The sequence below is a fragment of the Apium graveolens genome, chromosome 9 (assembly GCF_009905375.1).
Source record: "Apium graveolens cultivar Ventura chromosome 9, ASM990537v1, whole genome shotgun sequence".
Classification (NCBI taxonomy): domain Eukaryota; kingdom Viridiplantae; phylum Streptophyta; class Magnoliopsida; order Apiales; family Apiaceae; genus Apium; species Apium graveolens.
Window position 1 is genome coordinate 139,729,728 of NC_133655.1, and position 24,246 is coordinate 139,753,973.

Consider the following 24,246-nt stretch of genomic DNA (forward strand, 5'->3'; position numbering starts at 1 on the left):
TCTCTTAGTATTACATTAATTTAATTGAAAGAATGAATTTTTTATACTAAAATATTGAAATAAGAAATATGTATAAGGAGCAAGGTTGAACATTAAATTAATTATTTATATATTAAATAACAAAAAAAATAACTAAATGAAAATATTTTATATTTTAGGAGTGAGTTAAAACATTGTTGAACTTCTTCTTCCTACATGCCTTTATTTTATCTAAAAACATTCATCTATAATAAGAACTTTCTAAAGAGGCTATATTTAACTCCTAATAATCATCAGCTATGTCTTTATGAACATTTTAATCTTAATGTACAAAGATTTTGATGCCGGAGACTGTATGAGGATTTTGATGCTGGAGACTATATGACAATCTAGCATCATGTGAAATAGAACAACGATTACATACAAGTTAAGACAACAATTCTTAATCTGTTCACTACCTATCTAACTAATGTATCATGTTAACTTTTCTGGTAAAGGCTTGCTTTTAAGAAATGATTTGAATAGCAACAGAGATCGCTCCGGCTGCGAGAAAGGAGTTTCATGCGCAGCACCTCTTAGTGTTGCATATGATAGAATATTTCCATAAACTTGAGTCCATCCACCAACCTTCACAAACCAAATTATACATCAGAGTCAGAGTTCTAGTTGATTAACATACGGAATTAGTTTAAGTTATAATGTGTTTTTATCAGATCTTATTATTATGGGTTATCTCTTGTCATCTCAGGTTCTGATTTCGATTTTCGCTCAACACCGAGATTTGTTTGAACAGATACTCACGTGTTAGGCATATAAGCCTCATTAGTAAAAAAAAGAAGTAAGTCTGTATCATAAACTATTTTTATCATAAATCTTATTTGTATAAATTTGCAGAGTTGCAGATTTTTATTCTGAAATGGTTTGTAGTGAACTGACAAAAATATGCTGAATGAAGAATGAGTGTGCCCTTTCATCTAAACTGTGTTTTAATATTCTAATAGTAGCTAGCTACTGAAGTAGTCATGGAAAATTGTTGATTGATAGGGGCTTATTAAAAAATTTATCTCAGTACCATCAAATAGTTGATCTTCATTCGTAAAATGAGTGCAGAGGAAGTGTTTTCGACAGATCCCTTCTTCTTTAGCCAAATGAAATATTATGGATTTAATATAATAATTTTTACCTGCTTCCCTTGAAACCAAACTCTGTAAGGTACAGTTGTATTCAGTCCTAACTGTTTTGCCAGTCCATGCAGCAAGGTCCGGGTTCCAGTCAATGGAAGAATAGAATCCTGATCTCCGCTGTTGTTCAGAAATGCATACATTAAATAAAACTTTTACTGAATTTGATTGATGTTAAGGAATTGGTGATTCAGAAGTCTGTGTACCTGTAAATCAGGACAGGAATTCCTTCCTTGACTAGTGAACCAATCAATGATATTGTAGGTTTTTCGACGTCAAGATAATCATAATCCAGAATTGTATTGTGAATGAACAGAAAAAATATTATGAGTTTCAAGTTCAACTAGCATATGCATGCATAGATTTATCTAAAGACAGGTACTTTGCCAGCGAGTTTTAAAATCAACTAATACTTGGATTTGTATAATGAGAATAGTCTCTGTTTTATCCATTTTGATAAATTTGACGTGTAAACTCCAAGGAGTAAAATTAAGATCTACCATCTACGTATATCTTATGCTTTCAAGACCCTACTCTACATGCAGGAAACAGATTGGGTATGTTTGTTTTTACAATTACTTGCTGCAAACCTCCCATTTTTTGACTCCAATAAGCCCAGCATGAAGTGCCTTCTGGACATCTTTGCGGTTCAGATAATTAACTGTTTCATCTTCCAAGCATACATCAATTTTGTCAGTACCGACCTGATTCAAGGATAAATTACTTGAACAGCATGAGGATCAGTCAAAACATTTTTATATAAGTAAGAATTAAATTACAAGAGAAGAATTAATTACCTGAGGGCTAATAACCTTTGATTGTGCAAACACTGACGAAATGCAGACGTCAAGTGTAACATCATATGAGTCCACAAACTTGCTAGTTTCTTTGTTAACTTCATCCATCACCCCTGAACATAACGATGAAACTGAATCTCTATAAAATTCACTCATGTAGCGAGAATAGTTGCATACACAAGTAAAGATATTGTATGTTGAATCTGATATAACTCCATGACACCATAAGAACTCAGCCCTCGAATTGAAGTCTGTCACAAATTCTAGAGCTGGATTACCCAGCTTTACAAAAAGAATAATAGAAAAAATTTAGAATATTTTTTTTTAATGCAAGTGCTTTATGCAAATTAGAAGTATATTAATCTTGAATAGTTTGTAACACAAAATATCACATTCTTACCGCAATCCCTTTCAAATTAAATACTTTCTGCTTATTATTGGATTGAATCATGAGATGCGCAAGATGAGGAATATAGTGACCTGGTATTCAAGGGGGAGATGAATCAGTATTATAAACAAGATATAGTTTAAAAGAAGTTCTTAATGCACAGTCAAATACATAACATACCTGCATAGCTTTCTCCCATTAAAAACAAGTCTCTGTGCCTATACTGAGGAAACTTAAAGAACCAGCGTTTCAAGAACATAAGATTGTCCCTGGCTTTAAATATATATCAAAAGTTCAGTAGAAGTTTTAGGAAAGGACACAACTCAAAAGTAATGTAGCTTCTTTTATTCCTCCTCATTTGAACACGTACATTTCAAAGAAATTAAAGAATCTTTCATTTCAATAAATAGGGGATCTTTAGGACTATAGCTTACTGAATATCCCTCTTTTTATAGTAACAATAGCTTGAGGATGTGATTCTTTATCTTCTCATTTCGTTTCAACTCATGGTTCGTGAACGGAATGCATAATGCAAAGATAAAAATAAGAAAAATATGAATCAAAACCTGTTAATACATCATTCAGTTCCGTTTTGGATGAATTAGTTGAGTAAGAGAACCCGACACCTGCTGGAGTCTCCCAATACAGCATATTTGCCTCTACAAAATCAGATACCAAAAATACACATATATCAAAGTCCACATTATTATCTATGATAATGCAGAAAACATGAAGCAATAATGTTAATTAACGTAAGACATGCATGGTTTGAATTATAATGATTGTACCAGAGTTCCAGGCTGCAATTATTTTTAACCAACACATTCCCATTTGTTTTAAAAGGTCCGTTTTCAGAAAATGCTCCAATACCCACACAAGAACAACCAGGCCCTGCCAAAAGCATAACATAATAAAATTCTGCTACAATTCTGCATTCAAGATAAAAATCCAAATTTTAAGCATACCTCCATTAAACCAAAGAACCAAAGGCTTGGAAGCAGGATCTTTCTCGGCCTCGACAAAGTAGTAAAAGAATGCTCTTTCTGTGTTGTTTATTTTATCTATGACAACATAACCTGAATATTGTTGAAACCCTACTTTAGGTTGGCCAGGTAACCGTGTGATCTTGTCAAAACCAGACAATGAATACTCAATTTTCATGAAAGAACAAAGGAAAAGAAGAAGCATTGAATAGGTCGTTGCCATTTGTTTACAGACCACTGCATTCTCCATCCTTTAATATACACATACTACATTGTATGAAAATGGATTAATTATCATACAGAATATGGTAAAAGTCTACCGTCAGAAATAGGAAATACAATGCTGAGTAAAAAATGTAATCCGAGAGAGGTGCTTTTTTATAATTAGTGTTAATATGATAATCTTCGTCTCTTTCCCATTGTTTGTAGAATAATTAATGATCATCTGCTCTAGTTTTTTCTGTATTGTATGTATTTCATATAGATAATATTTTACTAATAAATACTTATTACTCCATTTCTCATTATTGGTGATCAAACTTTGACTAAAACCCACATATATTATATAATTTTTTTAAAAAAATTACATCATCAAAATTTATATATAATCTACTTTTAACATATGTTTTTCGGATAAAAGCACAAGTCAAAGGATGATTCATATTTAAGACTTCAATTTTCATAAGCTGTATTTGAACCTTGTACACAATAACACAACAGGGTACAACAGCTTCCCAATTCTCAGTATGCCTCAATTAAAAATATAATCACATTTCATTTGGTATATATTCCGATTTGCTGTAGTCTTCTCCACTCCCTTATACAAGTAGAAAAGCAAGTAACATTGTTGTTGAGTACCTATACACTTTACATGTAAAAAATAATTACAGTTATCAAACTGCCAGAAAGCTTGAGCAATACCAACTATATATTGAAACTTAACTATAGTTTTGTTTGTAAGAAAATAAGATAATGGCAAAACTTTTATGAACTGAAAAAAAGAAGAAAAAATATCAGCACAAAAATCATGACGAAATCCATCACAAGGAAGTCTCTTCTGGCTCTAGAGGATCTTTGGAGTTGCCATTCGATAAAACCTGTTGGTCAATTTCTCTGCGTGAAGCCTCCCAGAGTTGCTGTTCTATGCTCAACTTCCTGAGTTCCGTCAGACCTCTTTCAACTGTGACAATGCATTACTTCAGACAACGAATTGCAAAAGTAGAAAAATCATATGCAACAGTATACGGACTATTATTCCATGAAACTAGTTCAAAGAAAACATGTCTATCACTAATTACATGAGCCACTTATCAACCTGTCATAAGAAGATAAAAATTCCTATATACATTATTAATATGTTGAAAAGCTCATGGGAAAATACAATTACCATCAACAGCATCATGTGATGTTGGTGATTGCCCACTACGATTTGTCCAGAACTGAAGGCGCTCTTCTGCAATATCATCTTCCACACCATAAACTTTCGCCCTTCTCCAATAATATGTAAGCCAAGCCTGTGGCAATAGAGGTTAATGAGGATAGTTTATCTTAACTTCTGACAGAAGTCTTCATTAACATTTCCAAGTTCTTGGACCCGTAAACTAGTTAACTTCCAAGAGTACGAGGAGTAACTAAGAGTCACTAGCTAACATCAAACCTGCTAGGAATCTGGTTTGTTAATTTTAAATACACGAGAAACCGGAGAGAGGAGCAGAAAAACAAGGGTTTTACTACAGTATTTCGTGTCTCACGGAAATGTTCGTTTAAACTTTTGAAGTTTCTTTAAAGCTATTAGGTGCAATATATCTATATATATAGAAGGCTAAACATATGAAGGTGACCAAAACTTTGGGGGCTCAAACCTCTCAAAAGTAAACAAATTTGTGCATTAATATATCAGAGAAAAAGAATGATGACTTCGTATAAAATACTTAGAACTCTCTTAGACAGGAGTAACCCTCCTGTTCTGCCCATTACTATATATAATGCCAATATCGACGGTCTAAATTTTCAAAAGTATAACAAAAATGCCATTATTTTTTATCAGTAAATATTATTAATAATCAACGGTCTAGATGGTGGGTCTCTTGGTCTCTTGATAAGGAGGGTCTCTCTAGAACCTTACCCTATTATCTTTATATATATATAATATTATATAGGTTGCTGTGAAAGCAGCCTCTTTTTCCCCAGGATACTCTCCTATCTCCCATATTTCAATTTAATGTGATTCTTCTGAAAACAATATCAATCGCCTAAAAGAAGGCCATACACTATTTTATCACAATACTCTGTGCGATTTTGATGAAATTACAAAAATATCACTAGGCTAAGCTCTATATACATGCTAGGGTGCAATAAGAGATTAGTCCCCCAATGTGCATCTTTTGTTTTGGGCAAAAAAGGGAGTATATAGTATTGTAGCGACAAAGGGCAAAAAAGGCCTGCATAAGAAAACAGCAAACCTCTTTAAATAGAACTTCTTCTGTCTCTTCCTGACTTAACTCTGCAGCCAAAACAAAACAATGGGAGGTCAATCACTACGACACATCTTCAATAGCACAGTGGAGAAACAAAAAAAATAAGCATCCAAAATTGTTGTTTCCATTGCAATAATTGTTGTTTCTACTATTGATTACATTTGTCAATTTTTTCGATACATAGTAAAAAAAGTCTTTTAAGACATTTACAAAATACTTAAATAACAGTTGAGAAATTAAATGAAACACAATATTCATTTATGTAAGGCAAAGCACAAAATTCGTTTATTACAATCCAACTTCAAAAAACTTATTGTTGATAAAACTAATATTCTTAAAAGAAAAATCAAACAGAAAACTAGTCTCTTTAGCTAAAACTCCTTGGTAATTAAGCTCTTCTTCTAACTAATTTTTCTTCTCCCTACTAGATGCTCTCCATCAAAACTCTACTTACGTACTTGCACATAGCTATATGCTATGCCGATTCGGCATTCCTATACGTGAACAGACCCTTTATCCAATTCTCCCTTCTGCAATTTTAGAAATGAAGGGTTTTAGCTAGTTCTCGCATTCCGCAATCCCCTATATTGGATAACCATCCACTCACCAATGTTATCTTTACCCAAGATTTATTCTATAATAGATTTTTCTAATGACGCCTCAACAATCTCATCATCATTCATCAACATCCTTCTCTTCCTACTTCTCTTCCAGATTGTCTTTCCTCATTGGGACCGTATTCTTTGCTAGGGTCATCATTCTCCAATATTATCTCTTACCAAGCACATAATATTCTCTTCATCTTCCATCAACAAAGGTTATGTAGCTTAGGGGAAGACCAAGCGAGGATGAGGAATAAAATCTACTTATGTTATCCACCAACCAGAGCCTAAAATATTATTGTGATCTTTCATCCAAAATTTCGAGATCATGTGGAATATGGTGACCCTAGCTCATATGCAGACCTAAGAGAAGAAGAAGACGCTAGAGAAGAAAAAATTTCTTCATAAAGGAAGACGTTCCTGAAGAGGAATAAATAAAAGAGGACGTTGTTGAGAAATTAACTAATTCAATTTAAGAGATTTTTGTTATAGAACACTGGTGAGTACGTGGTTGTTGCAAATAAGGACCTGGAATTCGATAAGTAGCTACAAACCATTATCTGTAAGTGTAGGAATGTCGAATTAACAATATCATATAGTCATGCACGACTCTGCATAATTTTGATAGAAAACACTTGAGCACAATGATAGGGAAAATGTGAATTAAATGATAAGATACATGAGTCGGATGAAGAGCTTAAGATTAATAGGGAGCTTTTAGCTAAGCACTAGTTCTTTTCCATGTAATTGTCCTTTTAAGAATATAAGTTTTAATTGCAATCAAGTAACATTGTGAAGTCTTCTAATACATGAATATTGTGCTTTTCCTTATAGATGAATATTGTGTCTTATTTAATCGCTCAATTGTTATTTTGGTATTTTGCATAAGTTTTGAAAATATGTTCCAAAAGAAATGAGAAACGTATTCAACAAAAGAAATAACAATAATCGCAATGGAAACAAGGATGTTGACGACATGAGGCCAGGTTTATGAACCAGGGCCGAAATTTTGTAACAACTTGGTGGGAAATTAGCAACTAAGGTGGAAAAGTATTATCTCTTATATCCTAAAGTTAAGTCCCACCAGAGTTGATGGAGAAACGAATTTTGCGATAGTAGAAAAGTGGATACAGAAGATGACAAAATCATGAGAATATTAGGAAGAGATGACCATCAAAAGTAACCATGGGATCTATAAACTCAAAGTAAGTGCGTATAGCTGGTGACTAATGCGAAAGAGAAAGAATGATCATAAATATGAGGCAGTCGGCTTACCGTGATTTTAAGTTCAACTTTTATATTTAAATTTTTCAATAACTATGGGAGTCATGCCTCCATCTATTTTAACCATGTTTTATAAATGATTTTGGTTGCTGAGGCTCCTATTGTTCATCGGGAAATAACTTGATTCTGGAAAATAACTGAAAACAATTGGCTGGAAAATGAATTCCGTGAAAATCTTTTTTTAGAAAACAATTTACGGAATAATATTTTCCGTTATCTGACTTTCATGAAAAAAATTATGAAAAATTGTGAGAATATGTTCAATATGGAATTCACTTTCCTCTTTTGAAAAGGGAAGTAATTTTCTAGAAACTCATAACATTTTCCAACGGAATTTCTGCTTGGAAAAAGTTTTAGTTTTGTGAAACCAAACATATGTGGAAAAATATTTTCCAAAATTCCTGACTTCTTGTTTGTATAGAATTAGGTTCCTCAAACTAAAAAAACAAATGTAGGAAAACATTTTCTGAGAAACAGACAGAGCTTAAGATAACTCATTTGATGATATGTTGATTTTGAGGTATTTGACTTGGTCTGATAATTCTAACAGTCCAGCTGTTACATGTTAAGTAACAGCTGCCCTGAAAGCTTGATAGATGGTCGAAGGTACTAAATGGATCATATACTTAACTCACTTGTATGACACAAACAGACAGCAGACAACAAGACCCAGACACACAAATCATTAAAAATACCGTGGGTGGAATAGCTCACACTCAGTACCCTTCCGTCAACAAATTCTCTGATAACCTCTCCTAAGTCTCTAAGGTAATAGAAAAAGGTACTAAATGTTAGGAATAACTTATAAAAACCACATATAATGGTAAAACAAGTACACCGACAAATATTTTTATCAAATTATTTCAAAACTAAAAACAGAAATACCACACTAGTGAAGCTCGTAAAAAGTTTGGACCATTTTTATAAAATTCTAACCGTTTGCAGGTTCAAAGCATTATGGTAGATATACATATAGATCTACTCACTGGTTAAGGGTATGGTTGATTTAACCTCAACGAGAAGGAAAATACAATAGCAATAATGAAAAAAAACAGCAAGTAATGAACAGAAGAGGGAAAAAAAATGAAATAGTTCACAAACAAAGTACAATATCAATAATGATAGATAAGAACAGAATAAGGACAGACTGGGCCACATATCTTACCATAAGCCTCTGTAAACTTGGGATCACTTGACGATTTTCGATCTGTTTCACAACAGAAATGAGAATAATTAATCTCATGTTTTACACATGCCTGTACGAGCACTCATATTCTATACATACAAAAAAACTGTAAGCAATGTATATGGTGGCTGTCTGAACTAAAATAATCTAGCCTGAGATGATTGTACAAAGACGCCACAAGACATCATACAAGTTCCAGATGCAATGATGCAACACATGTGACGACTTAAAGACACTATCGGAGACAAAAAAAAAAATCTACTTGGAACAATACAGACTAAATTGACTATTAATGATAAATGATGATAATAGTGATGATGATGGACGAAATTGAGGGGAAATATGAGGATAGCTTGATAAATATGTATATAATTATTAGACATGTGATGACCTCTCTTCTCAGTAACTTAATTCTATCAATTTGAACATTTGCTGTCATTATCTTCTACGAATCAGATTACTAAAATTAGATTTAACAGTGTACCACTGACGGCTAATAAAAATTTACCAATGACCATGGTCATACCAGAAGAGGACTGACGAATCAAATTTGGACGCCGGTGTTGAGCCAATGCCAGTACAACAGCATCCTCGACCTACCAGTATTCACACATTAGATATATAGGTATCAAAAGAAAACTATAAGATAGCCGATTAGATAATGTGATGCAAATAAAATTAAAGATTTTTATACTTTGCTTAATAAAGTACAGTGACATTCAAAAGCTCATCTTCTCTATGTAATTTTTTTTATCCTTTCTTTTTTAAATGCAACATATGCAAAGCACTCACTGTCACACACTCACGCTCTTGAAAGAAACTTCAATCTTCAACATCTTATTTAAAATAGAGAAAAATGCCCCTTAAGTACGTGGGGAGTTATATGAGTACGTAATGTATTTTTTAATAGTAAAATTCTAATTTTTTTTATCAAATTCGCTAATTACAAAAAATACCCCACTGCATTGGCATTAAAAATCCCTTTGTACTCACCTTAGTTAGGTGTGAGTACGTACTTAGGAGCATTAAACCCTTAAAATATATGAATAAATTAGAAGCTGCATTAAAAGCTCTTTCTACCACAAGTTCAAGAACTCTCTACATTGACTTAAATTTGAGTCTTTATAACTCGTTACAATCAGTTTCCTGCAGATATTCATTCAATGTGGTTCAAGCTCTAGCAAAATGGTGAAAAAAAGTGCATAGGTATCTACAAAATCGACAGAGTTACTGATTTTTAATTACCTAAAAAGTCAAATGGTGAAATTCAACATCAATTCCAACTCCAAGTCAATTTACCGAACTAAATAAGTACCAATTATCGAAGCAATGAATCCTCATAAAATTTCACATCACAGTAAAAAAGAATTTCAAGAAAAGTGACTCCATAAACGAAATTAAAACACTATGACTTGAACTTGGAAAGAGTATTAGCCAAAGTCAAAATCTATCTTCAACTCAGTAGTGACATCACATATTCCTTCTTCCAATGCAGAAATAAAAAACATTGATAAAGTAACTATAAGGTCTTCCTGATAGTTTAGTGACATGAAAAGCAAAAGGATAAACCTTTAAAGAAGCTAATTCCCTAAGTCCCATTTCAACAGAAAGCATGCTCTCAATATTTCCTTCTCCGGATAAGTCACTCAAATCACGACCAAGGTTGCTCCTCCTCTCTAAATCATTGCCACCTGCTTCACATTAAGCCCCTACTTAGTCAGACATTTAGATGCAAGCAAGCGGGGGAAATAAAATCTACAATATTATGCAGGTGAGAGGGGAGTACCGTCTTCCTTGGCTTTCTGTCCAGCAGATATAATAACTTCAAAGGGAAGAGGCGCTAAAGATGACCAATGTTCATGCTTAGAAACTGCAATATCTGCACAGATGCCTGTACGAGAAAAGGCAACTCCAATGTCAATAGGAAAATCACAAAACAATTAACTCAAGCAAGAGCATATCTGCATATCTCCAAACAGGCAAACTGCAAAGGAAGATTATGCTAAATTTGTTACTTCTTCCGATATTTATTTTATATAAGCGAGCTCATAGCTCAAATTGATTCCAATACTAGACCTTGTCATTTGTCCATAGGAATGATACAATATACACCTAAAAAATCCACTCAAACAACCACTTCATCATAAATACTGTTGCAGAAAATAGACCACCGCTTTACCATATATAATGTTGTAATATTGAACTCCATAAAACTGGCTCCAAATTTAAATTTATATAAAAAGATTTAATATTCAAGCTAAAATAGATCAAATAAATACCAACAGCTGCCTGAAGGTATTTTCTTGGCTAGTGACTTCATAATTTTCTGTTGCATGTCACATGACCAACAAGCAAATGCTTTTACACAAGGGAGGGAGAATCTGAGTTATATAATGCATCATAGGTCCAGTGTCTATTGTCCAAATATGTTTTTAGGCTAAAAAAAGCCTAGTTGTTAAAATTGAATAGAAGGCTTACCAAGTTGCATCAGCAATCAAATTTAGTGATTAGAATCCAAAAGTACCAACCAGAGTTACTAAAAGTATTTACCTCTCCTCCTCTAATAGCACGGAAGAAGTGGATACAAGGAATTAACATAGTTGAGTCTCTAAAAAGTACGGAGTAATACTTTAGGGAACACATTACCATAATTTAAAGCTAACCCCCAGTAGCGAGCAAGCCAACACCTCTTTAGAACAACCTCCTCCTAGATTTAGACATACAACCCATTATCACCCCACGTAAAGAGAACCATAAAAAAAAGGTAGAAATTTAAACAGTAGGCTTAAAAACTTGACAAGATTTTACTACAGTTTAGAGGTCTACCATCTCTTCATGAGTCAAAATCATTCTTTGTGTCACTTTGTAAAGAGACTTTGCTTCAGATTCAGCCTCCCGTAGCTGTTCTACAGTACTGGCAGTCTCATCTTTCACACTCTGATTTGAACACATCATGTTACTAATACTAAAATAAGAATCTATTACATTTTACAGAAACATATATCGGTATAAGAATCTTAAGAAAAACTGTCCCTGATTGTCATTTGGTACCTCAATTTCTGCACGAAGGGCAGCAATTTCCTCATCTTTTCCATCTTTTGTCTGTGATGCAGCTTTAAGAGCAGCCTGTGGGGGAAGAGAGAGTTTCATAGCCACTTCTGATAATGAATGGAATTTACATAGATTAACAAGATATAAATCATCATACTGCTAAATATATCCAGCAATACACCTATGCATCCAATATAATCAACTCGATCGTTTGATTCGAAGATATCTAATTAGGTCAGTAAAACATCTTTTCTACTTGTGCATAATATAAACTCACCTCCCTTTGTCGTAAAGCTGCTTCCTTCCTGCAGGTAACAACATTCTATGTCAGATCTACATGCATACAGACGCATATGGCTCAAGTTAAATATAAAAAAAATTACCTGCTCAATAACTTGGCTTCCAGAGAAACCCCTTCTCCAAGCGAAGCAACCTGCAAATTTAAATGTAAACCGTGAAATAGAGAAGTGAACATACACTAAAGGGCAGCAGGAGAGATAAGACGAGGTTCCTAACAGAACTACCAAGAAGACAATAAGCGAAATGTAATTGGATGGAAGGAGCCAGGACTTCTAATTACAAAAGACTGCACGAAGGTCAGGTTTAAGTACATATCACATATACATTGATAACATTCATTAAAAACTATACAGTGAGCAACTTTAATCATTATCATTCTGTAACATGTAAGCAAGAAGCTTAGCAAAAATTACATTGTTAGAAACTTTTAAACCATAACCATTATTATGAAAAATAAAACCCCAATTTAACAGTGTGCAATAAATCTACTTGATGTACATAAGAAGATTTTCTATCAGTTGTCAAGCTAAAGATAAACTATATAGTCTAAATTACAATGTTACATAGTATGAGGTAACTCAATTTCTTTACCTGCTTCTCTAGCTCCCTCGCCCTGGCTTCTGCTTCTTCGCGTTTTTGTTCTGCACGGCGAAGCTGTAGCTCAAACGGTCAAATTTAGTGTTACAAGCTTATTATCAATGTAGTTTGTCTTTCCTGAAATAATCAAATTTCTTTCTAAGGGAAGGCGGAAAGTCACCTTATCAAGAACAATTTCATTTTCTTCTTGAAGCATATCAAGCTGCAATAAACAGGACAATTTCATTTACTCAATAAAGAATTGTAATGTATAAATTAAACATTAACATGAAGTAGTATGCCATTAAACTCATCATGTTGATGTGATGAGGAATTCATCTTGTATGCTTATTTCGTTATTCTTATTAATATAAGGGTTTGTCTAGTGTGTGCCCATGGGCACACTCTAATGTCTTTTTGATGAGTTGGTTAGTTTTTATTGGTGTAGATTTTTGTGTATACGGGGTTCTACTATAATTATAACAAAAGAACCAGTTATAATTTGCCACCTACTTCCTTAGTGTGTGTCCATGGGCACACCACAAAAAAACTGTTAATATAATAGCATATTATTTTTAGGCATTCATTTATCTTTAAGACCATAATTTTGAGTTATGATACTAGAATTATAATATCTGATGCTAATGAGATCAGATCTAAAAAATGACTAGTCAAATACTGAAGTGATCCAGTTTGTGGGATCACTCCCTGTAAGTAAATCTGAGAATGCTGGAACATATTATGCTGTAATGATTTAGATGATCAATCTGATAAATGATAATCATCATATCTTGTGATATCCTTAGTTGTACTTTGCCATATAACTTGACTCCAATAGTATGGAGCTCTGCACTAGCTCACCGGACTGCATGTAAATAATAAAATATGGCTTTGACAATAATTCCACTCCTTAGCTTTAGTAACGGACATTTTATGGTAGAGGTATTAAACTGTAGAGTGACTATTAATTGAATAGGTTCTTTGTGATTATTAAATAAACGATGATCTTGTAATATCAGAATAGCTATTTTACACTAAAAGATATATTCCGTGATGTAAAATAAAATTTTAACACAAAAAATTAAGCAAATCACAAGCGCGATATCCTGGTTCTGTTTTCTTTTAAAAATAATGAAGCATATTAATGTATAAAAATGTGTTAAGGAGAGAAAATTAAGATGATTCTAATTTATTTGTATCCTATCATCGGCTTAAATTGTACGAACAAGACCCACAACTAAATTCCAAAGGAATTTAAAAATAATAATTGAGCATTAACCTGTATCATATTGGAAAAAAAAAATTCTACCTTTACCAAGCGTTTAATTTATTACTAAATTAAATGAAAAGAATACTAAGTATTTCCGTTGTGTACTATGAAATCTAATTTTCAATCATCTAGGAACTAGATTAAAATAATTTTTTAACGAGTTTAGGATATAGGTGTTCGTATACAATTACTTGTAACCTAGAGTTATGTCAAATGAAAAACTAACATGTATTTATTTTTTGGTACTCCTCTCCACTAATATTGACCACAATTTCATTGCTGTATGTCCCAAAACTATTGGCCACATTTCCTTATTTAAGTAAATTAAGTGTTAAATATGTTAAGTTTTTCTTAATATGTTAACAATTGAGGTTAAATTCGATAACTTTAACATAATAAACCACGAACTCTAAATAAATATTTTTTGAATAGGGGTGTAATACGAACCGAGTCGGCTCAAACTTGACTCGTACTCAAGTCAATAAAATGGGTTTGACTCGACTCTAACTCCTCGAACACATTTTCGGACTCGATAAAAAACTCGAGTCGAGCCGAGGTTTGTTTTAGCTCAACTTGAGCTCGACTTGATGAACTCGAACTCGACTCGGCTCGAACTAAAACTCGAACTCGATTACTTTTTTCCTATTTTTTTTTAAATATTCATGTGTTGGGTCATCCAATTATCTATTAATATTAATTTTACAAATTAATTTGTTTGATTTTTTATATTCACCAGTATTATTATGTTAGAATTATATTTTGTAAACATTTTGAATTAAAATAATTTGTTAATAATTTATTTATTTATACTTTCTTATAATTAGTGTTTTGAAATTAATTTTAATTTTGACTTTGAAACTTTTAATTGATAATTTTTTTAATTATTAGCTCCTTTTTCGAAAATGTAAAAATACAAAGTCAAAATATCTAATTTTGTAAAAATTAGTGTTAAAAAATAAGATGAAAATCAAAAGTCCAAGAAAAAATCATGACATACCGGTACAGGCGTACGGCCAGTTAATGTATATGATATTTCAATTATCACTTCAGTTAATCTTTCGAGGGTGAAAGACATTATTACTCACTACTGAGTTTACACTAACTCTAATACTCAGACATTATTACTCACTACTGAGTTTACACTAACTCAAATACTCACTATCGCAACTTAGTGCCTTAAATACCCACGTGATAAGCCTTTAGAAATGGTGTATCATGTTATCAAGCCACGAAAAGAAAACTGATGTACAAGGTTATAGTCGGTAACATGTGATGGAGCTAGATACGTCTCTAACAGAATCGTATCCAATGGATATGCCTATATACAAGTAGTATCCAGTTGATACGTCATATATTTCTGAAAATGAAATATGTGTGTACAAAACAATGGATACGCCTATAGTAAAAAATATTGCTTTAATACACCGTCAAATGAGTAGCATCGGCTGGACATATGAGGGTATCATACAAAAAAACTATTAGGTACGCCTACTTGTAAGCAGTATGATGTGGATATGCCTAATTTTTTCAGCACTTGATTCACCAAAGCATCAGAAATAAGATTACCTTCGTATATGGCAAAAACAAACAATGAATCGATTCAATTGATCTTAATGAATCGATTCAATTGATTTTTATAGGACATGTATATGGGAATAAAATTGTATATAAACAGATATACAATTTCAATCAGTGTAATATAAGTGGCTGGAGAGAGAGAGGGAGAGAGCGAGTGTATATGTATAATTGAAGTTGTGGAGAGCGAGTCACACATGTTTGATATGAGATGCAAATCTCCCATAAAATATGATTAAAGGGGAGGGGATCGTAAGTCTAACCGGAGCACAAACTTAGAAGGCGTTTTATGTGTTGGGCTTGCTGTTTTTTTTACTTTTTATTATATATACATGCCTTGTACATAGGCAGATAAGGTGGGTAAAAAGGACGGTTCGTCAGCAGCTGGTATATCGTGCACAAGTGTAGCCTAAAGTGGTTATTTTTGGGCATTTTTAAATCTTTCGACCAGACGATATATTAATCACTAGGTTAAGATCGATTGTTAATTTTTATATCCAATTATAAACTACAATAAGATGGTAATAATGTCATATGCAAATTGCAATATTAGTTTTAAAATATAAATGTAATTTAATAGTCGTAGCCTCAATTGCACTTCGATACAAATCATACTAATAAATATATTTTATACAACTACAAATGATTCATTGTCTTTAGTGCCAATTTTGAAAAAGCATAAATCAAATTTGTTGAAGATAAAAAATCACATTATTTAATTGTTATTATTGTCATATATTATTTAAGATGTATCGTACGTAATAAAGATAAAACGAACGTGTAAAATATTAATGAATATTAGAATATTGTTTAATTGATTGGAAAAAGTTGAGTATTTAAAACATTAAGTATGATATTCTTAAATTTTATTGTCATATTAAATGGATTAAAAAAAAATATATATTTTTAGGGTGAACTTGATATTAATATAATTTTCGTAAAATTGAAGTCAAAACTCGAAAACTCGAAAACTTGATAATAACCCTTATAAACTCGAAAACTCGGTAAACTCGTCTCGAAATTCGGTAAACTCGACAACTCATTAAAAAAGTCGACAAGCTCAAAATCGTTAAACTGGGATAAGCTTAAAAACTCGATAAAAAACTCGATAAGCTAAAAAAGTCGATAAGCTCGAAAACTCGCGAACTCGTTTATTTTACGGGTCGAGTCCGAACATAATTTTCAGATTCGATAAGCTAAAAAAGTCGATAAACACAAATTTTCTCGACTCGACTCGAATTACACCTCCATTCTTTATTGATGGTCAATATTAGTGGGACGGAGGAAGAATGATGTAGGACACTAATTAAAACGATAAAAAATGCGATATCAAATGCAAATATTATACGAATTCTCAAGAACAATGCATTTTATTATTCTCAAGAAAAGATGTATAATCAAAACTTAGTAATATGTGGGGATTATAATGCTTATATAGTAATAGAAACTCTAATAAATAACCTAAATAACTAGGACCTATAACAATTCGGCTTTATTATAAATAATCAACTTACTTATTAAACTACTAGCCCACATATAAAACATATAAATAAATACATTATTCATCTTTAGACTAGATAAATATAAATTAAATAATAACATATATATCAACTCTTTATTCTCGTTCCTCATCATTCTCCCCTTGTTAGAGAAAACTCGACCACGAGTTTTGTAAAAATCAAGAATCACGCGAGGATGAGATGGAACGATTCTGAACTTCATGGTATTCTGGAAAAAAAGGTTGAGGTACAAAGAACTCTGAGAATTGACATGCAAGCAAAGGGGGTTGAGGAAGGTACTCCGGAATAATGAAGTCGATGTGCTCAACCTTAATAATATCATTAACCACTTTATGATCCTCAACAGCTTGAAAGAAATCAGTTTGTGATTTGATTTCTTCCACTAGATCCTTACTAGCAACCTCCATATGCTCAACTTGGTTAACTTCATTAACCGGATCTTTTGTAACCTCAACCGAAACTTCTACAACATTTCCTTCAGTAGGTTCAATTTCCATATCTCCCTTGACCTTGTTCTCATTCTCCAAATGTGTAAGATGTTGAAGCCTAGGTGTTAGATTTTTGTAGATTCTTTTTTGTTTCTCGCGTTCCTCATTTTCACATTTGTCCCTTTCTTTCCTTAACTCAATATGTACTTCTTTTCCAATCTTTCAAGTTCATCAAGTTGATTATTTAACTCCATCGTAAGTTTATATTGAAGTAACCAACAATCACGCTGACAAACATAGACTTCGTAATAGAACTCATCATGTTCACGCTCAAGAAAATAGATGTTATCTTCCACGATATCAATTTGACGCTTGATGTGAGCATACATGGTTTAAACATGGAAAAACAATTGGAATTGAAGAACAATCAGAATTCAGAAGGAACAGATTTTAAATTTCCAGTAGCTGATTTTTACTTTCCGGGGCGACTTGACTGACAATATATGCAAACTGCATAAACAGTTTTAACATTCTGCAAAGCAGGGACAGGTTTTAAATATTCTGGAAGGTGGATGATTGATTTGATGGTCAAAGGCAGTACAATTAAAATGTGTATGTGAGCATGGTTCAGTATTACCCCCTTTTTGTCTCAACACAAAACAACAAGAAGATGCACGAGCAGATGTTGAAGGAAAAGTGATAATGAACTCGTTGGACTAAGATAGTGGTTGCTGCAACATGAATCAGCGGCGGAAGAACTCTGGTGACATCCTTGAACTCCAGCAAAACCTGTCCAGGTGCGACTTTTTTGCTCCTTCCCAATCTGATTCTCCTTTCTTTCTGCTGCTTGCTGGTTGAAACTGCAACCACTGGTTTAAGAAGAGATTGAAGTGCTTGCGGGTATGGCTCGAGTTATTAGGGTCCGACTATTTTGATTTGGGAATTAGGTTTAAAGCGGATCTGATGTTAAATTGGATTTGGGAATTGTGGATTTAGGGTTCTGAGCAGTTTTAATAGGCAGCGATTTTAGAGGTTAAAAGGTGGCGGTATGGTGGTGTGGCCTGGCGCTTTCAGTGCTGATGCAGCAGTGGTGTGTTGTGGTGGCTGGAGGCTGATTAGGAGTAGGAGTAGGGGTGAACAGGCAAACAGTTGTGAACAGTAAAAACGAGATGATGAATAGCGAATATTCAAGAATTCAGCTCTGATGCCAATTTGATGTAGGACAATAATTAAAACGATATAAAATGCGATATCAAATGCAAAGATTATAAGAATTCTCAAGAACAATCAATTATATTATTCTCAAAAAAAGATGTATAATCCAAGCTTAATAATAATGTGGGGATTATAATGCTTATATAGGAATAGAAACCCTAATAAATAGCCTAATAGACTAGACCCGTAACAATTGGGCTTTATTATAAATACTCAACTTAAATAATAAACTACTGGCCCACATAAAACATATAGATAAATACACTATTTACCATTAGACTAGATAAATATAAAGTAATTGATAACATATATATAATATATTAATTCTTTATCTCAAACCTCGTCAAAGTATAATTTAGGAGTAGAGTTTCTGTAATATACAACTTACTATCTTAGATGAATCAGATTATTAGGAATATTCTAGATTACGGTGAACAATAAAAAAGGATGTTTTCTTTATTATTAGGATTTTACTTGTTTGCCAAGTTTAGGCTTTTTTTGATGATCTGGTAGTAAGATAGGGTGGAGAGAGTGTAGGCAGACCTTAAACATTGTAAAAGAAAATGTAGGCGATGTGTTTGAAATCGAAGTTGTTGTAGCAAAGGAAACCAATATCATCATAGTGGACCATATTGATTTTCAAGGTGAAGACTGATGCATGACAAGCATGAAAAAATAATGAAATAATAAAAAAACAACTATCATGGTCAATGTTTGGATGAAGAGGATCTGGTTCATCATTGTCGAAGGCATGGACTTTAATGATTTAACACTTCCTCAACTAATAACTAATTCATAAAAGAGATTCGTGGGAGGTCTAGAAAAAAAATTAAAATTTTAATTTTTAATGCTTCCTCTATAATTTTTTTCTTCTGCACCAACACAAAAATCAAAGAGAATTGATCTAAGAGAGATCTTTACCTCATCACGAAGAGCAGAAGCTTCAGAAGCTTCACGTTGGGTTCCTGTATCTTTTGGGTCTACATATCCTCTATCTGCTGTAAACCTACAGAATATGAAATATTGGTAAATCCAACCACTTCTTAACTAAAAAGCAACATATGTGATTGGTGATATTAGTAAATCCAACTACTTCTTAACTAAAAAGCAACATATGTGATTGGTGACACCTACTATACGTTCGACTACCAAATTTCAGAACACCAAAAAGCTTGAAACTCTTCGGGTGTGTTTGGTATTGTTGTTGCTGACAGTAACAGCAGTTTTTTGCTAAAAAACTGTTAGAAACCTGTTTGGTAAAATTTAAAAGTTGTTTTTCGGAAAAGTGCAGCAAGTCCCGCCATGCTTTTAGAAAAAGCTGTTTTTCAGCATTTCAGCAGATGCTGATTTCACCATCAAACCTTACCAAAAACATTATTACTTTTAATTTTTTGCATCAAAACATATATATATATATCAAAAAAATTACCAAAGAGTCATCTGATTTTTACAACAGCACTTTTTTCAACAGCACTTTTTCTAACCACACAGTAATTTTTAACAGCAATCCCAAACAGAGCTTTCGTTGTAAAATCTAAAAGCGTCCATACCTAGGTGGTGCAATGCAAGGCTTACCCTAGACATTTTCCTTGATGGTCTTAATTAATTTTTGTCTTTTGGTTTGAATACTAAATAAAATATATAGTAGTACGAGACCTAATGTTAATGTTTACAAATTGACTAATTATCAATGACAATTGACAAGAGACTTGTATAGCTCAACATTTTCCTTCTAGTACTTAAAATTTTCAAGTCTTCACTGTTTTAGTTAAACATATGAATGATTTCACCTAGACAGGCCACGGCCTAAGTGGAGATTTTTAGTCATAGGGTATCAGGGAAAAGAAGGCATGGTATACTCTGAAATCATTAATTAAAATTCAAAATCTCATTGGAACATCTTCCAATGCTAAGTGTATTTTAAGACTACTATGAATATGTATAGCTGTGTTTACGAATGATGTTGTTGAAGTCGATATAATTTGGAATAAATAATAAAATCTTTTCTTTGTGCTAACTTTTTCAATGGATGGAAATTATGAGACGTACATTGATGTTGGAGGTATGAAGACTAAAATGTTGTGGCAGATAGTGGGAGACATTATGCGATAAAGAAAAGTTCGGCTACATATTCTCACCCTTTTTGAAATTTTGTTTTTCATAACAGCAGAATGATGGAAATTATTTTAGGAGAATATATTGTCCAAGAATTTATTTTTTTCTATATCAATTATTTTGCGGTAAACAAATGTAACCTAAGCATATAAGTAAATGTTCTTGTATTTCCTATCGTCCTATTAATGTACAATCACGGCACATTTTAATACGATAACACTTCAATAGCATAATGTAAAACCTAAACTGTACTTCCTTTCTTTAGAAAAACTTACAAATCCAGCATAAAAATGATTAATATAGCGCAAAACATATATTATATGCTCAAACAATAAGCATGATATTTAGGACAATAATGGAAATTAAGTGGTAGGAAAACTCATTACCTATTATTATAATTATCTCGGTGTCTAGGTGGTTCTATGGGAGGAACAGCAACTGGGGTTCTCAAAGAATTCCTACTGGGTGGCACAACCTGTGCTGATCGAACAGATGCTGGTCTTCCGGCTGAAGTTGAACGAACTGAAGGAGCATGATCCATAAAATTCCTACCTAACTACATTGTGAGAATGTACCTTTCAGTTCAGATTTTTCTAAGCAAGAAATCCCAACAGGTTTTTAATCCTAAAGACGTATAGTAATTTGATCCATAGAGTTCCAACCCAACTACATAGTAAGAATGCATGATTCAGTTTTAAATTTTTCAGCCAAGAAAATGGCACAAAATTTACCACTTAAAAAAGAACATATATAATTGCATATGCAATATCTCCAATGAGAAGTTTCTGTTGATATAAATCTTAGAGCCCTCGCCTAGAACGTCTAAATTTCAAAAGAGATTGAAGTTTCAAGCCTAAGCAAATTTTTGTGTACCAGTAAATAAATTTCCGCATTTAACCATTATCAAAAAAACATCAGAGTTTTTACTAAACATATTAAGAAAATTATGTCATTAACAGACAATTATTTAATTTCTGGATAATTGCATATTATCCGGAAAATTTAATTGCATATTACGACCTCATTGTTATCAATAATTAAATTGATCAAAACAAAGCAAAACACAAGACATTTACGAAGGAGCATATACCGCAGGGGAAGGAGATCTATTAGGCTTGGAAATCGAAACATTCGAAAAAGAACCACCACCACTCCCAGTCCCAGGCTTCAAATTCCTACTAGAAAACGAAGGAGCACCGGACCGAAACCCTAAATCATCATCTTCCTCATCATCATCAACCGTTTGCGAGGCCATGACCTGCGCTAATCGTTGCGCAGCAGCTTTAGCAGCGAAATTCTGCGTTCGTTTAACAGTGGACATTCCGGCGACCGGAGGAAGGCGAGATTGAGGGTGCGCCGGTGATCTCGCCGGCGACGATGATCCGGTGCTACTGGAGCCTCCACTCCACTGTCTAGAGTATACTGGACTTGCATTTCTTCTCCGATCCATGTATACACACAATTATATGTGTGTGTGTAGAGAAGAGAGAGTCAACGGAGATGAGATCGGCCTATATAATGTGAGCTAGAATTTAGAGGAAGAATAGATGCTGACATGTTTTTATGTGTTTGTATGTAATTGTTTCAACTTGTAGAATTGAGAATTGACGTGAACGTTACTTTACGAGGCAGCTTCAGTCAATATTTAATAATTTCTCCTGTCCGGAGAAGTCTCCGGACAGACATAGAGACTATTTTATCGATTACTCCCTCTATTTTTTTATATGTCCTTTGACTTTTGTGCACACATTTCTCATCTATTGATCATATAGTTAAAATAATAATTTTTAAATTTTTTTTCTGAATTAAAGTTTTAGTTATATATTTTTATTCATAAAAAAAAATTTAAAAATTATTATTTTAACTATGTGGTCAAAGCACTTAAAAGTGTGTGCACAAAAGTCAAACGTCATATAAAAAAACCGAGGGAGTAATTTTTTATATATTCAATTTTTAAATTTGATTATTTTTTATGTATTTTTCTTAGATATTATAGATACATTATTTGATATAAAATAAAATTTCAATTATTTTTAGATAACTATCAATTATGTAATATTGTAGGATAAATATATATCAACTTATAAATTATCAATAAAATAAGGATTTTTAATTAAATATAATTAAAATATTATAATATATATCTATTTTTTTCTCCAATTTTTTCTTCTGATTATCTGATTAATCCTAAATCGATGTATTCATTGATTTCTGCTGACTACCGATTTTTATAACATTGCATAAAGATAATTATATGGATGTTGGCCCAAAAAATATCCCTAGCTGGGAGAAATTCTCAAATGTCACTTTTTGAAAATATGTCTTGACAGCTTTGTTAGATATATTTGATAATGTCATGGCTAATATGTCTTATGTTTAGCTTTCAGATCTTGTGTGAACAGGATAGATCAGTACTTAACTGTTGATCAGTACTTATACTGGAAGTCAGGACTTAAGGATATCAGTACTTATATTATCAGGAGATAATCATCAGAAGATAGATATCAGAACTTAAGTGCTGAAGGACAATCAGATAAGGACAGTAGCTGATTAAAGGAAAGAAGATAGAGATAAAACATAAGAAGAGATATGCATGAAGAAGGAATTCCGTGAAGAATGGAATACTTGGAATAGAAGATATCAGATTGATATATTTTAGGAAGCAGAATTATATTCCATATCAATTAGCGATTATCTTGTAACTGTGTAGTATATAAACACAGGCATAGGGTTTACACTATAAGTGTTATCATTATCGAAGTTATTATTCTTTATAACCCTAGCAGCTCTCGTGATATTTGTTCATCACTGAGAGGTAACAGTTCTATATTGTAACAGAGTTTACTGTTTCAATAAAGTTTGTTTTCTGTTACTCAAGTTCTTTAAGTTCGATTTGAGTGTGTGTGACCTAACAATTGGTATCAGAGCCTATCTGTTAACTTACATACAGTTAAAGATCCAAACACAATCATGTCGGACACAGAAACTCCAACTAAGCCTACCACAACTGAGGAACCACCAAAGACACAAATTCAGAGTCGGTATGAGACCATCAGAGTCCCCATACTGAGACCATCTGAATATCCCATATGGAAGGTAAGGATGACCATGTTCCTGGAAGCAACAGATCCAGAATACCTGGATAGAATCAAGGAAGGTCCTCACAAACCAACCAAACTCGCTGTTGCAGTTGCAGGTGAAGCAGCAACGACCGTACCAAAGGAGAAGAGTGATTATACTGCTGAGGATATAGCATCAATTGCTAAGGATGCTAAGGTACGACACTTACTGCATAGTGTCATTGATAATGTAATGTCAA

At 32.9% G+C, this 24,246-nt stretch overlaps 1 protein-coding gene and 1 pseudogene across 2 annotated transcripts; both read right to left on the bottom strand.

The window, feature by feature from the left end:
- Positions 1–247: 247 nt before the first annotated feature.
- LOC141683042 (serine carboxypeptidase-like 45) lies at positions 248–3,647 on the bottom strand (annotated as a pseudogene).
- A 428-nt stretch (positions 3,648–4,075) lies between these two features.
- On the bottom strand, positions 4,076–22,548 carry LOC141683411 (coiled-coil domain-containing protein SCD2-like). Of its 2 annotated transcripts, none has more exons than XM_074488121.1 (17): positions 22,018–22,548; positions 21,314–21,483; positions 19,734–19,818; positions 12,986–13,027; positions 12,820–12,882; positions 12,312–12,361; positions 12,206–12,233; positions 11,929–12,003; positions 11,704–11,814; positions 11,524–11,584; positions 10,664–10,768; positions 10,447–10,571; positions 9,404–9,473; positions 8,857–8,898; positions 5,791–5,831; positions 4,716–4,842; positions 4,076–4,508 (listed from the first exon to the last, which is right to left on the bottom strand). In XM_074488121.1, the coding sequence occupies exons 1-17, from the start codon at positions 22,375–22,377 to the stop codon at positions 4,369–4,371; spliced, it is 1,695 nt and encodes a 564-aa protein (XP_074344222.1). In that variant the 5' UTR covers positions 22,378–22,548; the 3' UTR covers positions 4,076–4,368. The 2 variants fall into 2 exon arrangements, with proteins under 2 accessions (XP_074344222.1, XP_074344223.1); XM_074488122.1 differs by having other exon boundaries at positions 10,447–10,568; positions 22,018–22,546.
- Positions 22,549–24,246: the final 1,698 nt, after the last annotated feature.

Coding starts and splice junctions, on each gene's coding strand:
- LOC141683411 (XM_074488121.1), bottom strand. CDS start 22,377: ATGGATCGGAGAAGAAATGCAAGTCCAGTATACTCTAGACAGTGGAGT. Junction 12,234..12,311: donor GAAGCCAAGTTATTGAGCAG/GTAATTTTTTTT, acceptor TGTTACCTGCAG/GAAGGAAGCAGCTTTACGAC. Junction 5,832..8,856: donor CAAGTTTACAGAGGCTTATG/GTAAGATATGTG, acceptor TTTTGGCTGCAG/AGTTAAGTCAGGAAGAGACA.